At 34.0% G+C, this 18,819-nt stretch overlaps 1 protein-coding gene, 1 long non-coding RNA gene and 2 pseudogenes across 13 annotated transcripts in view; 1 reads left to right on the forward strand and 3 right to left on the reverse strand.

Moving 5' to 3' along the window:
* The window catches only part of LOC139819248 (uncharacterized), a 71,286-nt gene that overhangs the window by 19,269 nt on the left and 33,198 nt on the right, over positions 1-18,819 (forward strand). For 6 of the 11 annotated variants that reach the window (XR_011733650.1, XR_011733645.1, XR_011733649.1 and 3 more), the window contains 2 exons: positions 6,843-7,097; positions 17,856-18,146. This is a non-coding gene — a long non-coding RNA (uncharacterized lncRNA). Of the gene's footprint in view, positions 1-6,842; positions 7,098-7,690; positions 8,466-11,822; positions 11,942-13,919; positions 14,057-17,855; positions 18,147-18,631; positions 18,769-18,819 lie in introns of those variants that run through there. The other 5 variants (XR_011733655.1, XR_011733654.1, XR_011733652.1 and 2 more) reach the window with 5 other exon arrangements.
* Positions 462-2,980, reverse strand: LOC139819183 (odorant receptor 10-like). 2 transcript variants are annotated; one of them, XM_071788389.1, is made up of 6 exons: positions 2,241-2,980; positions 1,957-2,149; positions 1,433-1,600; positions 1,169-1,282; positions 930-1,085; positions 462-610 (listed from the first exon to the last, which is right to left on the reverse strand). In XM_071788389.1, the coding sequence occupies exons 1-6, from the start codon at positions 2,327-2,329 to the stop codon at positions 560-562; spliced, it is 771 nt and encodes a 256-aa protein (XP_071644490.1). In that variant the 5' UTR covers positions 2,330-2,980; the 3' UTR covers positions 462-559. The 2 variants fall into 2 exon arrangements, with proteins under 2 accessions (XP_071644490.1, XP_071644484.1); XM_071788383.1 differs by having other exon boundaries at positions 463-610; positions 1,433-1,663; positions 2,241-2,590.
* Positions 3,665-11,240, reverse strand: LOC139819241 (uncharacterized; annotated as a pseudogene).
* On the reverse strand, positions 12,249-18,733 carry LOC139819234 (uncharacterized; annotated as a pseudogene).

The raw sequence follows: 18,819 nt of genomic DNA on the forward strand, positions 1-18,819 counted from the left end.
ATTTACTTATTTAATGTTAATCTTTGCAATGTATGAAAAGTACAATAATAACTGTAATTCACAAGTCGGTTTAGTAGTATTATATTGTACTTTTCATACATTGCAAAAATTAACATTAAATAAGTAAATGATTCTTGCTTGCTATATATGTTGCATACATGTCATTCGATGCAATGACATTATATTACGTATGGTTTGATTATTGACTTAACTATGTGAACACGTATACTGTGCATAAGTATAATTCATCCAGCAATCAAGTAAATGTTTTAGTGAAAGCATGGCATTCCGCGTTGCAAACTGCCATTAGCTGAAACCTGAAATTCTCATTTTTCCACTCTTTAATGCCTTTTATCTCGGAAACTGTCCATTTTTGGGCTTGGTGCCTATGGACACTTTTTATCAGCATGTTATGAACTACATTATCCTACATTATTGTCAAATTTGACTGGGAGCCAAAACCCCCCATGACCGTTGCGGGGTCCATTTTTACAACTAAGTAATAACCAAAACTATTAATGCTTATCAATAATGTATGTAAATAGAATATAGTTTCGCTTCAATACATTGCAAGTAGAACCGACATATAAGAAGCTGAAGCCTTGACAATCTGAAACAGTATTATTTGATTATAGTATTACACGAACATTAATGTAGAAATTAATTATATTAATATATAACAATTTGAATATAGCAGCAAATATTATTTTTTATTTAAAACAAATATATAAACATAAATATCGAATAAAAAATATACAGTATATATTATAATAATTAATTGACAGTAATATTTTATTTATATTTTACGAAGACATAATAACACATTTTGTATTTTTTATTGATTTTAGACAATTATTCGCTAAACAATCTTCAGCATAAAACCCGTGAAATGTTTCATGTACAAAACAATAAGTCTGAGATAGACTTACACTGCTAAATTGTTCCAGAGACAAATTCATTATCTTTCCAATTGTAATCGTTAATTGATTTTGCGACCTCATTATTAAAAGTAATATAATTCGACTGTCTTTGGAATTTGATTCGTACCAGAGGGAATTGTACGCAGCATCTCCAATACTTTTACTCTATTAAATAAGGGATCTTGTAGCTTTTAGGAACAATTATGTAATATTCTGCTTATTTATCAATATTAGTCCCAATGTCTAACCTTAGCGCTCAAGTATTCTCCAGCAAGACAAAATACGAACGTCTGCATATTCATAACCAAGTAAAATGAGAAAGACTTGATTATACTTTCAGAGCCATCGGATCGACCAATCGACTAGAATTTTAAGAAATATTATAAGAACAAGAGAAAAGTGATAAAATAATAAAAAAATAAAGGCACGGATTAATACTCTTCTACTCTGCAGATACCTGATTTCTATAGTGTATATTTCTCTTAACCGCAAAATTAATCAAAACCGCTTACCGTGACAATTGTAAAACCCAAGAAGCACATAATCAAAGTATCCGATATGAACATCACCAACGCGACATACGAAAATAGATTTTCAATATGTTCTGAAAAGATGATAATTTTTTTGTGTTTTTGGATTATTTCTTTTATCATAGAACAACTCGGGCTGAGCTTCCTTTCCTTTGAAAAAATTTCCATCAAATTTTTACGAAGAATATCTATTTGACCGCTTATATGCAATATCTAAAATATACGTTTCTCTCAACCGCTGTACTTAATAAAAGTCGCAAGTAAGAATATTGAATGCCTAGGTTAAATTTATGCTGCATAAAATCTTTTAAAATCTGAAAAACAGCACAACTGCTAATAAACTATTTTTGATAATGTAGGCAATACGTACATGCACACTCTGTCAATCTATTTATATTTATATTATGATCAATAAAATATCAAAAAATTAAATTTTATAAGTAATACAAATAATAATAGATAATACTAATAATATTAATAATAACATTTTGCGCAGTAGGACTTACCAGAGTTATGAGTAGAGCATTTATTAAACCCATTGCGTCGGAACACAGCAGTAAATGAAGAAACTGAATAATTATGATCGATTCATATACGAATCTTCGATTAGCGTCAAATGGCAAATCCATGTCTAGAAGCAATCGTGTGGAAACGTTGGAGATTATGCCATTATCGGCGTGTTTTACGAGAATGCCGCTGCTAAAAATAATTACAGATGTCGAATAAAGAATCACCGTTATGTTAGTGAAACGCTTCGACAGTTTGACATTGCACTTCGTCACAAACATACTGAATTTCGTGCTGGAACACTTTTCCCAGTCGATAGCCATTATCGTTAATATCTCGTTGAACGTTCTGCAAATGATTTTCTTTAGTCATAATCGTGATAATGGCGGCAACGAAGCGTAATGCAAACCATCAGTGAAAAATTTATTGCTGTGCAATAAAAACTTTATCCATGCGAGTCCGCTTATTTCCTCTTTGCATACAATAATAAATTTATTACAGCAATTTGTCATTATTTTAATTTTAATACATTATTCACGTAGACAATTGTCAAATAAATTATATTATCAACTAAAGTAATTGTTGATTCAAGATGTAACACTAAATATATGTAACTAACTTAGTGCTGTTAAATAATAATAATTAAATATAAATAAATTAAATATTTATTAGTGCGTTATTTTCTTTAAAAATTCAAGCAACGGCAGATATCAACATGTGAATATACATGGGGCATTGAACCATGTTCGACGACCATAAGAAAAGTTTTGTATTTGCGTGCAGAGGGGAAAATATTTTAAGGAAGAGAAAAGATAGCAGAAGGAAAAGTTTCTCTTTCCGAAATATTATTTCCTTAATATCGAGAGATTTTCTCGCGGTAAGTGCGGAGAGTGTGCGCGCGTTCGAAACTTATTCTTCTGAAATATAGTCGCTTAATTTTGTATGAAACTCTGTTGCACGTCAGATGCAGTTGCGCGCAATAATCGTTAAGTAAGCCAGAAGCAGAAACGGGAAAATAAAGTGCTGAGTAAAATATATTCCAGTACCAACGGCATTACTCGAAAACAAAACAAGTATATCATATAATATATATTATAAAATATTGTTTACTGTAATATCTATTTTGTGTTACTTTATCAAGCCTGAACTTCTCTCTGGTAAAACTGGATAAATAAAATCAAATTTATACAGTTAATAAAGAAAAAAACACACGCGAGTGTCAGATGCGAAGTTGTGCACAACAGCCATGCTAAGTAATTCAAGACTTGAAGATGAGGGCTGGAAGTGCCAAGAGAAAGCGAAATTGCAAAAGTTTGTTCTACAATGCTTTTTCGCCGTAGATGAACAAACTAAAAACACTAGGAAAGAAACACTCGGGTTGACTTTGTCTTATTAATAGTATCGTGAAGAATATCCGTCGAAACGAGAAAAACTTTCGTCACGTACTTTTTGGTCTCATTTTAAGGACTGTAATATCCCTTTTTTGCGCAACTCGTAAAAGGAAGCTACTTACAATTAGCTAAAGTAGTAGTAATATTTAGAAAAAACTTTGTATATTTATTTTCTTGCTATATACTAAATTCTACTTTTCACTCAGTTTTGCGTCATGTTACAGCCGTTATACATTATTCTCTTCAGTACATTGCCAATATAATGCCACGCTAATTTTTGTATTTAAATTATTTCAATAATTAATAAATAGGAATAATGAATTTTGTTTCAAACTGTATGTTATTACTATAACAACATAGCAAAGTCTTGTTTTAATATTAATTAATATCTTAAAAAATAATTATTAGAATAAAGTCTGTTATAAATATTCGATTTCACATTAAACACAAGACAGACAAATGCCAGAAAAATATCATAAGTTATATCTTATGCTAAATCGCTTCAAAGAAAGGTCGACGATTTTCCCGCTTGTGATTGTCAATCTTTTCTGCGATCTCAGAATCAAGAATAGTACAGTCCGATTTTCTTTGGCTGGAAAATCGTACCAGAGAGAATCGTACGCCGCACTTCCAATCATTTTGCTCTGAAAAGTGAAAAAATACGATATCCGCGAATTAATGAAGCTGCCATTGTTATCTCGACGCTAACCTTAGCGCTCAGATATTCACCGCGGAAAGACAGCATATGAATGGATGCCTCAAGGTTCATCCTAAATGTAGAATAACACGCACTTTATTAAAATCGCTGCACCATTGAGTGTGTCGAGCGACTGAATAAATTTCCATAACAGTAACTTAGTATGAGTTATTTGCATATTATACCTCCAGACATCTCTTCAGTGTTAATAACTATCAACAGTTTTTCGACCCGATATGCAATATTTGTGTGTCTATTAGTAACGTCGTCTTGGACTTGTTACAGTGACAATAGAAAATCCTAAACAACATATGATGATCGTGTCTGATAAAAGCATCATTGATGCGATGTACGGTGTAAAGAGTTTCGATATTTTCCGCAAATACAATAATACGCTGGTGCTTAATAATCAACGTATTGTAACTTCGTTCGTCAAATCCGCCGGATATTTTGAAAAGATATTTGTTAACCATTCTCGGCTTTAAAATGTCTCGAGACTGTTTGCGTTAGCGGCGAATATACCGGTGCTGTATAAAAATACGGCGACCATTTGCATGCCGATGATTCACCTCGAAGTACGGCGTGCAAGAATCACCGTATCCGTCATTACGCGCGAGTTACAGCGGTCCAAGGTATAATCCTGCCAGTCCGCGGACATCATTTGCAATAGATCGAAATATATTCTATGGAAGATCATGTGCACGTTCGCGTTAATATCCTGTTTCACTCTCGTTTACCATGAAATCAGACTAATTCTGAACTCGACTAATATTTCATTAAAGTATCAGAAATAAAACAGGCAACTTATAAGAGGTACACAATCGTGCGTGTAAGAAAAGAAATGTACAAAGAATCGTGTACAAAAAAAAGAAGAAAAAACTGCAGCTATAATTTTAGAAATAACGAATACACGCATAAACAATATATATATGTATAGGGTGGATCCCCTTCTTTCTGTTTTTTTCGTGAACTTTTGTTCACGATACAACTGTATGTCGTAAAAAATGCAACATGCAAAGGAAAGGTGGAGCGCTGCTTGTCGTGAGGTAAAAAGTTTCGTTACTCTGCAAGGGAATATAATTTGGGATTCCCCTGTGCTCTGAACGATCAAGAGAGAGGAAAACTAAAACGTATCGCAGGAGTTCGTTGCGATGGAAAAACCAGTGTAAAGATCACAGTTGTAGCCTGCCAATTGTGCTTGCCAGAAAGCTTGGGCAGTTCAACGACGACGGTGCAGGATTACAGAACGACGATATAAGCAAAGAAAAATTCAGTCAGCGGAAAATTGTTCCTTGTAACCGAGGCGAATACTCCATAATACTATATCACTCTATTTGTATTTATTATTTTTACACTGCATTTTTAACATCTTAAGTTTTATTTCATATAATTTTGTTTAATTATCTTAAGAATCTTCCAAATTAATTTTCGATTTTAATATAAAAACGCTAGTAGATGATTAAATTAATCTCTCTCAATGGGGAATACGTTTATTCTGGTCATTATTTCGTTGTCCGACTCGGTAAAATACATCAATCTAAAATATCAACGATGTATTTATAGCTCTGTCCTTGTGAACTACAGGCTAAATAAAGCCATCGCGAACCAGGTACCTCGGTAAATCGATGCTCCGTTACCCCTGTTTGTCTACACGCGTATACACTTGATGTGAAACTCCGCCTCTTTGAATAGAAAAATTGTTAACCGTGTAAACGACTGACGGTGATAAAAGTACTATATCCTTCTGCACGCGAAGATATAAGCGGCGTGCAGTTTAAGGCTTCAATACATTGCGTGTAACACCGACACGTATGACGCCGAAGCTTTCACGATCTGCAACGTGATAGAAGCAATTACTGCCATCGTACGCGAACATCGTGCCACGACGAAACGACTACAGAACGTTGCTCGGCTGTCGAAACATCATTCACGTTAACAGCCTACCTACAGATATAGCTTTTCTAACGTTACTTTCATTACATATCTCTAATTTCCTTACGCCAGCGAATTGCTTGAGGGAAAGATCCACGACCTTTCCGACCGTGAGCGTCAAGTGCTTCTGCGATCTTATGATGATGAGCAGGACGTCTCGATTTTGATTTGGGTTCAGTTCGTACCAAAGCGATTCGTACGCCGCGTCGCCGATCTTTTGACTCTGAAATGTGCAATAAATCTTAGCATATGTTGTATCGCAAAATGCTTGGCGTGATATACTGACTTTCGTACTGAGATACTCTCCGAGGAAGCAAAATATAAATGCCTCCATGCTCATAACAATGTAAAAGAACACGGATTTTATTAGCATAGACGATCCGCCTGGTACACCGATGGACTAAAAATTTCAAATATCTCATATTTCAAACGAGTTATGTTATTTCACGTGTTACTTACGATCACGATAAGAAATCCTAGACAACAAATAACCAGAGTGAGAAATAATCTTTTGATGACGAATAATCAATATTTTCACGATGCTCTCGTTCACACCTCGCTTAATATCTTTTCGCGTGATTTCACTCAATTTTTGTCGCACGATGTCAATCTGTCCGCACACGTGAAGAACCTAAACGTCACGATATGCATTCATAATCATCAGTTTAAAGTGAAAACGGAAGCGTATTTTCTTTGTTTATTTAAAGAATAAAATTGTAGCACAATTTTATTTTTTGAATAAAAGACAATGCAAACTATTATTAATATATTTATTATATTTGTTATTTCTTAAATGGATTAAAGTCTATAAATTCCTTTTCTCTGCATATTCTGCATCGTAATTATTTTCTTTTGCGATTTCCAGAAACACCGACAAATTAAGGGAAGACAGTCAAAACTTACCAGTGTTATCAGCAAGGAATTCATCACGCCTACCAAACTGGCTCCACTTGTCTGATGAACAAATTGTATAATAAGGACAACTATGTGTACCGATGTGCTCTTAATCTCGAAAGGCAATTCCATCTTAAGGATAAGCTCTCGAGTGTCAGTCTGATTGTTACTTTTGTACCTCAGCAATGTACCGGTTGCGTAAAGGAACACCGAGAGCGCATACAAGGTAATTATAAAGTTGGAGAATCGACGAGAAATGTACGCCATTCTAGTCATCATGTACTCGTCACAAACATCGCACTCCTTCCGATCCTCAATTACGCGCTCTATGATTACATTCAGTAGACTACAACGGATTTATAGAAATATTGACTTCGCGAGATGTTATTAGAATTGTTATGATTTAATAGCAAAAATTATATAAATTAAAGATTCTCTTTTTTGATTTATTACGACCTGGAATCTAGAACGAACCCGAGACATATGTACTTTGCGAATCGTATTTATAATTTCGTACCGCAACAAAGAACCTTAGTAGTAAGCTTACCGAGCATTAAACGCAAAAATAATCAATTTGATGAGCAGAAGACTGTAAGCCAAAGTTGCGCTTAATACGTCCATGAGGAGCAAAAGATCCTCTTCGCGGAAATGCATGATCAAGTGTTGATACTGAAAGGTCTGGAACATTATCACCGAAGATATACAGAACACTCGGCGCAAAATTGCATACGACGTACCCGGCCATACGCCGATCGCGCGAAGTCCGAACTCGATAGGGTGACACACGGTATTCACCGTTTCTATGCCGTTATTCATTGAGCCCCGATTAAATCAGTCTCACTGCACGATAGCATCAATGTGATTTAACATTAATACTTTAAGTTTAATACTGTACTCGATTTTCTTTTCCGTCTACGTTACAGAAATATTGTAATCCAAAAAAATGATATCAGTTTGCTAACACAAGATTAATATAAATGATCAGTATAGGTACACAGCGCACTCAGCTTAAGTAGCATCGAAATTCTAACACGATTGCCTTAACGTTATATTTTATATCGTCGTCGGTTAGAAAATGGGCGCTGAAATTTCTGACAGCATAATTGATAATTTAACTCAGCCACGGTTAACAGTCATCAGTGGATATGTGGTTGATCAGAGTGGCCTCAGTGAGACTGTAAAATTCTATGAGTTCAGTACTCGAGTAAATCCCACCTTACAGTTGCGATCAATAGAAATTACTTATCCATCGTATTTCCATCATATCTTTTCATATTCTCTTGTCTTAGAAATTGCGAGTAAATAATCAGACATTTCGATGATTATACCACAGTTGCAAAAAAAAGAACAGGCAGAGATAGTCACGGAGAACTTCTACACCCTCGTGTACGGTCTCTGTCCGTTATTTGCATTAAAAATGCAAAGCAAACGTTCGTCAGCGTATGTCGATGCTAACAAATTTCAGTCTTGCGCAGCTCAACGCCGTAATTCAGTACAATCGGGGTATGAACAGGAGATATCATAAATGTGAGGGCTGATTTTAACTGAGCTCTCTTTCTGCTCGAAGAGGAAGTGGATACTAGGATAAATCCCGGTATGCCATAAAATAATTTCAATAACGCTAAAATAAATTTTTACTTATTTATGATAAAAAATATATAGAAAATGTAATAAAACTGCAATTAATATATACATATATGTATATCAATATAATAATCAATATACATACATATTTAAACATTAAACTAGTTATATTTTGTTCTGCGATTTGATTATAAAATATATATAAAATTTAAAAAATATATAAAATAATTTTAATCATATTTCTCATATGCATATATATATTTACATATCTAATTGTTTCAAATATATGCGTGGGCGCATACACACATATACAACACATAAAACACACATCAAATTTTCCAAGTTTAATTTTTAACTTTGTAACTTAAAACAGCGCTAAATAATTAAATATTCAATTAAATACTTTTATTTTATTATTATCAACTTTAAAAAAGGTACATCGACCGAGAAGATCAACTTCACATTGTTCATCACAAATCAATACTTTAATAATGTCCTTCTACTCTTATACACACATATACCTGATGTGAAACCCCATCGAATCTTTGAATAAAAAAATTGCTAATCGTAACTGGCTGGCGGTAGTAAAAGTACTATATCCTTCTGCACGCGAAGATATAAGCGGAGCATAAAGTATGTTTAGGCTTCAATACATCGCATGTAACACCGACATGTATGATGCTGAGGCTTTTATGATCTACAACATGATAGAGAAGCAATTACAGTCATCGTACGAGAACACTATGCCGCGATGAAACAACTAGAGGTCGTCACTCGGTCATGTCAAAATATAAAATTCTACGGTACAAGTACACTTTTATTTAACTACTTTTACTTTAATAAATCCTTACGCTGGTAAATTGCTTTAGCGAGAGATTCGCGATCTTTCCGATCGTGAGCGTCAAATACTTCTGTGATCTTACAATTATAAATAGGATATCTCGACTCTGAATTGGATTCAATTCGTACCAAAGCACTTCATAAGCGGCGTCGCCGATCATCTTACTCTAAAATAATTTTTGTTGTAAAACGGTGTATAATGTCCAATATACATGTCATATTACATACTGACTTTCGTAGTAAGATATTCTCCAAGAAAGCAATATACAAATGCCATCACATTGAATAGAATGTAAAAGAACACGGACTTTACTAGCATAGGCGTTCCGCCTGGGACACCAATGGACTAAAAAGTTAAATATCTTATGTTTCGAATAAGTTATGTTGTTTCACTTGTACTTACGATTACAATGACAAATCCTAGGGAACAGAGGACCAAAGTGTTCGTCACAAATTGTACTAATGCTATACTCGAGAAGAGAGCCTCAATATTCTCGGAAAAAGAGATAATCTTCTGATGCCGAACGATTAGCATTTTTGCAATACTTTTGTTTACGTTTTGTTCGATGTCCTTCCGCGTGATTTCACTCAGTTTTTGCCGCATTATATCAATCTGTCCACACACATGAAGAACCTAAATCATTCAATTCAATTTAACATCTTGTATAATAAAAACGTTATGTTTATCTTTTTTTTTATTTAATTTAATATAAATTTTAATTTATATTTAATATAAATGTGTCTAATTTCTTGATTTTTAAAAACTTAAGTTTCTAAAAGAAATTAACTAATAAAATTTCAACATATTTTAATAATTATTGTATTTTTATTTTTATTTATTTATCTGTATATATTTTTAGTAATCTTAAAAAAAAGTAAAATCTAAAAAAAAGAATTTTATTTAATAATATATTTTATATAATAATGTATCTGTTTTTAATAATATATTTTTAAGACAAGTTAAGTCCTTAAATCATTTTTCATGATATTAAATATAATTATTCTTTTTTCGTAATTTTTAGAAAAATTACGAAAAGACATATAGACTTACCAGTGTCAGAAGTAAGCAATATAGCACAGCCACTAAACTGGCCGTGCTTACTTGGTGAACGAACTGCGTAACGAGAATGGTAAAATATACCGATGTGCTTTCAATTTTGAAAGGTAACTCCATCTTAAGAATAAGCTCTCGAGAATCGGTTTGATTGCTGCTTTCGTTCCTCAACAACGTGCCGATCGCATAGAACATCACCGACATCGCGTGCGAACCGATTATCAAATTGGAGAACCAGCGAGAGATGTAGGCCATTCTGTTCATCGTGCATTCGTTCGAAACATCGCGCTCCTTCCAATCCTCGACCATGTGTACTATGAGATCGTCCAGAAAACTATAATGAGTTATTCAAAAAATATATTGACCGACATGAAATTGCATTCGGGAAATATTACCGAAAATATACAAATCAATGCAGATTCGCAAATTAAATTTGCCAATTAATCGAAACATTTTTTTTCTTGCGATTATTAGCTTATTGAAATCTAAAATAAAGGATCAACGATGTGCTTATTTTATGGCTGTACTTGATTTTGTACTCGACGTACCTACATTGTGACGAAGAAGCTTACCGAACGTTAAATAAGATAATAATCATGTTGATAAGCAGAAGACTATAAGCCAGGGTTGCGCTCATCACGTCCATGAGGAGAAAAATGTTAGTCTCGGCGAAGTGCATGATCAAGTATCGATATTGCAAGGTCTGAAACACCACCATCGAAAATATGCAGCAGACTCTGCGCAAAATTGCATAGGATGTACCCGGCCATACACCCATGACGCGAAGACCGAACTCCACGGAGCGACATACAACATTCACCGACTTTATTTCGTTATTCATTGATCCCGAATAAGTCAATTTTGCAGCACCAACGTGGTTTATCATTAACTCTACTTATTTTTCTTTTCTTTTCTGTCTACATTATAAGAAAGAATATCATCCAGAAGAAGATATCAATTGGCTAACGTAACAGCACTTATTGTTAGTCTAAACTTAGATCGGTGCAACACAGCTTAAGATTTTGCCACTAAAACATTTGCCACTATAATACTGAAACTTCCTTCGATTCCGTAGAGTTAAAAGGCAAACTTCGCCGAAACTTTCAACTACATAATCGATAGTCTTAACTTGACTTCCTCTCCAGATATGATCGGCCGAGAGGTCTCAGTGAGACTGTAAAATTCTATGAGCTCAGTACTCAAGTAACCCCCACCTTACAGTTGATTAATAGAAATTACTTATCCATCGTATTTCCATCATATCTTTTCATATTCTCTTGTCTTAGAAATTGCAAGTAAATAATCAGACATTTCGATGATTATACCGCATTTGCAAAAAAAAAGAACAGGCAGAGATAGCCACGAAGAACTTCTACACCCTCGTGTACGGTCTCTGTCCGTTATTTGCATTAAAAATGCAAAGCAAACGTTCGTCAGCGTATGTCGATGCTAACCAATTTCAGTCTTGTGCAGCTCAACGCCGTAATTCAGTACAATCGGGGTATGAACAGGAGATATCATAAATGTGAGGGCTGATTTTAACTGAGCTCTCTTTCTGCTCGAAGGAGAAGTGGATACTAGGATAAATCCCGGTATGCCATAAAATAATTTCAATAACGCTAAAATAAATTTTTACTTATTTATGATAAAAAATATATAGAAAATGTAATAAATCTGCAATTAATATATACATATATGTATATCAATATAATAATCAATATACATACATATTTAAACAATGAACTAGTTATATTTTGTTCTGCAATTTGATTATGAAATATATATAAAATTTAAAAAATATATAAAATAATTTTAATCATATTTCTTATATGCATATATATATTTACATATCTAATTGTTTCAAATATATGCGTGGGCGCACACAAACACATATACAACACATAAAACACACATCAAATTTTCCAAGTTTAATTTTTAACTTTTGTAACTTAAAGCAACGCTAAATAATTAAATATTCAATTAAATACTTTTATTTTATTATTATCAGCTTTAAAAAAAGGTACATTGACCGAGAAGATCAACTTCACATTGTTCATCACAAATCAATACTTTAATAATGTCCTTCTACTCTTATACACACATATACCTGATGTGAAACCCCATCGAGTCTCTGAATAGAAAAAATTGCTAATCACGTAACCGGCTGGTGATAGTAAAACTATATCCTTCTGCACGCGAAGATATAAGCGGAGCATAAAGTATGTTTAGGCTTCAATACATCGCATGTAACACCGACATGTATGACGCTGAGGCTTTTATGATCTACAACATGATAGAGAAGCCAATTACAGTCATCGTACGCGAACACTATGCCGCGATGAAGCAACTAGAGGTCATTACTCGGTCATGTCAAAATATAAAATTTTATGGCACAAGTATACTTTTATTTAGTACTTTTACTTTAATAAATCCTTACGCTGGTAAATTGCTTTAGCGAGAGATTCGCGACTTTTCCGATCGTGAGCGTCAAATACTTCTGTGATCTTACAATTATAAATAGGGTATCTCGACTCTGAATTGGATTCAATTCGTACCAAAACGCTTCATAAGCGGCGTCGCCGATCATCTTACTCTAAAATAATTTTTGTTGTAAAACGGTGTATCATGTCCAATATACATGTCATATTACATACTGACTTTCGTAGTAAGATATTCTCCAAGAAAGCAAAATACAAATGCTTCCACATTGATTAGAATGTAAAAGAACACGGACTTTACTAGCATAGGCGTTCCGCCTGGGACACCAATGGACTAAAAATTTAAATATCTTATGTTTCGAATAAGTTATGTTGTTTCACATATACTTACGATCACAATGACAAATCCTAGGGAACAGAGGACTAAAGTGTTCGACACAAATTGTACTAATGCTATACTCGAGAAGAGAGCCTCAATATTTTCGGAGAAGGAGATAATCTTCTGATGCCGAACAATTAGCATTTTTGAAATACTTTTGTTTACGTTTTGTTCGATGTCCTTCCGCGTGATTTCACTTAGTTTTTGCCGCATTATATCAATCTGCCCACACACATGAAGAACCTAAATCATTTAATTTAATTTAACATCTTGTGTAGTAAAAACGTTTTGTTTATCTTTTATTTTTATTTTTATATTTAATATAAATCTAATTCCTTGATTTATAAAAACTTAAGTTTCTAAAGAAATTAAATAATAAAATTTCAACATATTTTAATAATTATTGTATTTTTATTTTTACTTATTTATTTGTATATATTTTTAGTAATCTTAAAAAAAAAGAATAAAATCTAAGAAAAAGAATTTTATTTAGATAATAATATATTTTATATAATAATGTATCTGTTTAATAATATATTTTTAAGACAATTTAAGTCCCTAAATCATTTTTCATGATGTTAAATATAATTATTCTTCTTTTGTAATTTTTAGAAAAATTACGAAAAGACATACAAACTTACCAGTGTCAGCAGTAAGCAATATAGCACAGCCACTAAACTGGCCGCGCTTATTTGGTGAACGAACTGCGCAACGAGAATGGTAAAATATACCGATGTGCTTTCAATTTTGAAAGGTAACTCCATCTTAAGAATAAGCTCTCGAGAATCGGTTTGATTGCTGCTTTCGTTCCTCAACAACGTGCCGATCGCATAGAAGATTACCGACATCGCGTGCGAACCGATTATCAAATTGGAGAACCAGCGAGAGATGTAAGCCATTCTGTTCATCGTGCATTCGTTCGAAACATCGCGCTCCTTCCAATCCTCGACCATGTGTACTATGAGATCGTCCAGAAAACTATAATGAGTTATTCAAAGAAAATATTGACCGACATGAAATTGCATTCGCGAAATATTACCGAAAATATACGAATCAATGCAGATTTGCAAATTAATTTTGCCAATTAATCAAAATATTTTTTTTTTGCAATTATTAGCTTGAAATCTAGAATAATGGATCAACGATGTGCTTATTTTATGGCTGTACTTGATTTTGTACTCGACGTACCTACATTATGACGAAGAAGCTTACCGAACGTTAAATACGATAACAATAATTTTGATAAGCAGAAGACTATAAGCCAGGGTTGCGCTCATCACGTCCATGAGGAGAAAAATGTTAGTCTCGGCGAAGTGCATGATCAAGTATCGATATTGAAAGGTCTGAAACACCACCATCGAAAATATGCAGCAGACTCTGCGCAAAATTGCATAGGACGTACCCGGCCATACACCCATCACGCGAAGACCGAACTCCACGGAGCGACATACAACATTCACCGATTTTATTTCGTTATTCATTGATCCCGAATAAGTCTATTTTGCAGCACGATCACCAACGTGGTTTATCATTAACTCTACTTATTTTTCTTTTCTTTTCTGTCTACATTATAAGCGAGAATGTCATCTAGAAGAAGATATCAATTGGCTAACGTAACAGCACTTAGTCTAAACTTAGATCGGTGCAACACAGCTTAAGATTTTGCCACTAAAACAATACTGAAACTTCCTTCGATTTCGTACAGTTAAAAGGCAAACTCCACCGAAACTTCCAACTACATAATCGATAGTCTTAACTTGACTTCCTCTCCAGATATGATCGGCCGAGAGGTCTCAGTGAAACTGTAAAATTCTAACAGAATGCATCTAATTCAGCATTCGAAGAACCCCCACCTCGATTGTAACCGACCAATAGGAGTTATTCACATTATACTTCTCTCTGTCTCAGAAGTTTATCAGAAGTCGCGAGAAAAAAATTATAAATCGATGTGTCAATAATTGCGGTAGTTGCAAAAAAGACAGGTAGAGACAGCTACGAAGTTTTCTATATACTTTACGCATCCCTCGCATCCGGTGTTCGTCATTTGCATAAAAAATGTAAAACAGACGTTCACCATTATACACTGGTACTAAGAGACTTGAATTATGCTCATTGTCATTACTGTCCTGCAAAATTTGAATAACACAATAGAAATGGTACACATGATAAAATAAGATAAACGTGATGGCCGAACCGAACCGCTGCGTGCGAAGAAACGCATCTTTTCCAAAGACTATAAGAAATATTTTGAAGACTATAATTTCATCAAATACTTTTATTGCCTCACGAATCGACAACTAAACATAATCCTATGTCATCAATTATTAATAAATTAATATTTGTTAAATATATATTTTGTACTGCGTAAGAACCGCAACTATAATCTGATGGACGATAAAAATGAATGATGGGGTCGTCCCCTTCGTCCATCGAGTTACCGATCACGATGCAGCAACTGAACGTTTTTTCTTTAAAAATGCAATGAGCAAGGTAGGTAGAACACAGCTTCTAAGAACTGCTTGCCGCGAGGTTGAAAGGTTTCCTCGCTGCTGGGGAAGCATATTGAGGGAGTTTATTAGGGAGGAAAACGAACGACGTACCTCGAGAGTTACGATAGAAAGACCAGTGCGAAGATCACAGTTCACAGTTGGTGCTGTGGGTGGTTCCGAGAAGGATCTGTGACGATAACAGTGCTGCAGGCTCGAGCACGTAGCGAAGGAAAAGGCATCTCAGCGAATGACATTTTCTTGTGATAAAGATAAGAACTTCGTAATACTGTAACACTATTTATGTACAATAATATTTTCACACTACATCTTTAATCATTAGCTCAAAAAAACCTTAAACAAATAAATTTATAGTAATATTGCAATAAAAATCTTTTATAGGAAATGTAATAAAAATACGGTTAATAAATATATACCAAATTTTTAGTCACAAAATACTATTTTATTATACAATTAATTTTATTCTAATCTAATATAAAAATCTAATATAAAGTAAAAAAGGTTTTTGTAATACTTTTGCACTATGTTTGTGTGTGTATATGTATTTATATATTTTTATATTTATTATATAAAAATATATTTTAAATGTATATTTTTATATAGATATGCTTAAAATTTATTTTATGTATACAGAAATAAATTCATAAAAAAAGAAAATATCTTCCACATTTTGATCTTAAACAATATAAAAAAAGTTTAAGTGATATTCGATAATTAAATTAAATTTCTGTTTTAAAAAAATGCTTTTATTTTGATTTCATCAGATTTGGCAAAGTACATCGATTGAGAGAATCGTTGTATTTATAGCTATAATGCTTATGCACTACAAACCAAGTACGATTGTCACGAATCGATGCTTCGGCAAATAATTTTCTTGCTCCTCTCTACTCGCGTATACACTCGATATGAAACCCCATCGAGTCTCTGAATAGGAAAATTGTCGATCGCGTAAAAGTATTATAGTCTTCAACATGCGAACATATAAGCAGCGTATAAAGTACATTCAGGCTTCAATACATCGCATGCAACACCGACACGTACGACGCCGAAGCTTTCACGATCTATAACGTGATAAAAATGATTATGGTTATCGTACGCTGCAAATGTATCGTATTAGAACGCAACGATTAAGAAACAACTGTCAAAATATCATTGTGATAACACTCCGTGCACGTAAATGTAGCTTTTTATCATCGCTTCCATTATTTAACTAAATTCTTACGTTAGCAAATTGCTTCAAAGAGAGTTCCATAACTTTTCCTATTGTAAGCGTCAAATGCTTTTGGGATCTTATGATCATAATATGAATATCTTGATTTTGACTCGGGCTCATTTCGTACCAAAGCGATTCGTACGCCGCGTCGCCGATCATTTCGCTCTAAAATATATGATAAATCTCGTCGTAGAGCAATATATCGTATATGAAATAAATATATGTTACAGTGTATTATATACGGACTTTCGTACTGATATGTTCTCCGACAAAGCAATATATAAATGCCTCCAAGCTCATAACAAAGTAAAAGAACACGGACTTCACTAATATCATCGATCCACCCGGGGCACCGATAGACTGAAATTTTCTGTTATTTTATATCTCGAAGAAATTAGTATTAATTCGATATACTTACGATCACGATGAGAAATCCCAGACAACAGATAACCAGAGTGTTCGATACGAATTGTATTAGTGCGATATTCGAATAGAGAGCCTCGATTTTTTTGGAGAAGGTGATAATCTGTTGATGCCGAACGATCAGCGCTTTCAAAACGCTGTCGTTTATATCTTGCTCGATGCTCTTCTGTGTAACTTCACTCAATTTCTGCCGTATTATGTCAATCTGCCCACACACGTGAAGAACCTAAACGTCGCGATATGTTTTTAGTACAATTTTAACATCTAGATTTAAAGCAAATAACTGCGAACAAACGCGAACAATTTGCTTCAATCAGTGCGAATGACAAGAATGTTCATGAATAATGTACATTTGTTTCGTTTAGAATCTAAATCAACATGTCAAACAAAAATAAAGAGTGTGCTTTTCATGTCTACTTGTGTAACTTCATTTTACAAATAATCATATTTGTATAATTAATATATTTTTTTACTATATATACATATACTTAAGATATTTTAGAATCTTCTTTCTTAGTATCATATCGTAATTATTTTCTTTTACAGTTAGCAGGAACAGCAGACAATCGCACGTACGCTCGAACTTACCAATATTATCAGCAAAGAATTCAATACGCCCACCATACCGGCCGCAGTCGTCTGATGAATAAATTGCGTAACGAGGACAGCTACGTGTACCGATGTGCTCTCAATCTCGAAGGGTATCTCCATCTTAATGATGAGCTCTCGATTATCGGTTTGATTTTCATTCTTGATCTTCATTAATGTGCCTATCGCGTAGAGGAATACCGACATCATGTGCGAGCAGATTATACTGTTGGAGACCAAACGAGAGACGTAAGCTATTCTGATCATCGTGTACTCGTCCGAAATATTACACTCCTTCCAGTCCTTGGTCATACATGTCATGATTTCGTTCAGCAGACTGTAATGGATTATTTAAAGAAATATTGAGATGTGGTTACGCAAAAACACATAAATGTCTTTGCAAGATGTCGAAAAAAAAAGTTATATAAATTAATGGTGAAATTTATATAGATAAAAGAAATTCTCTTGATAACCTGAGATACAGAACGAAAGAAATGTGGAAGATGCTTGTTTTGCGAATCACATTTAATTCTGTGCTCGGTATAATATCATGTTTAAAAAGCTTACCGAGCATTGAACGAAAAAATAACCATTTTAATAAGCAGAAGGGTGTACGCGAAAGTTACGCTTAACGCGTCCATGAGAATCATTAGGTCTTCCTCGCCAAAGTTCACGATCACGTGTTGATATTGAAAGATTTGAAACACGATCATCGACGATATGCTGAGGACTTTAAATAAAATTGCGTACGACGTGCCCGGCCACACACCGATCAAACGAAGGCCGTATTCTACGGAGCGAGACACGGTGGTCATCGAATCTATCTCGTTCTCCATCGTGCTCGAAGACACTTCTTCAAACCGGCGACACCGTGAGTTATCACTAATTCTCGGTTTTCCTCTCTCTGTCTACATTATAGATA

This window comes from Temnothorax longispinosus, chromosome 1 (genome assembly GCF_030848805.1).
Source record: "Temnothorax longispinosus isolate EJ_2023e chromosome 1, Tlon_JGU_v1, whole genome shotgun sequence".
Lineage (NCBI taxonomy): Eukaryota > Metazoa > Arthropoda > Insecta > Hymenoptera > Formicidae > Temnothorax > Temnothorax longispinosus.

Coding starts and splice junctions, on each gene's coding strand:
- LOC139819183 (XM_071788383.1), bottom strand. CDS start 2,329: ATGACTAAAGAAAATCATTTGCAGAACGTTCAACGAGATATTAACGAT. Junction 2,150..2,240: donor GTGTTCCAGCACGAAATTCA/GTATGTTTGTGA, acceptor AATTATTTTTAG/CAGCGGCATTCTCGTAAAAC. Junction 1,664..1,956: donor ATGCTCTACTCATAACTCTG/GTAAGTCCTACT, acceptor CGTATATTTTAG/ATATTGCATATAAGCGGTCA.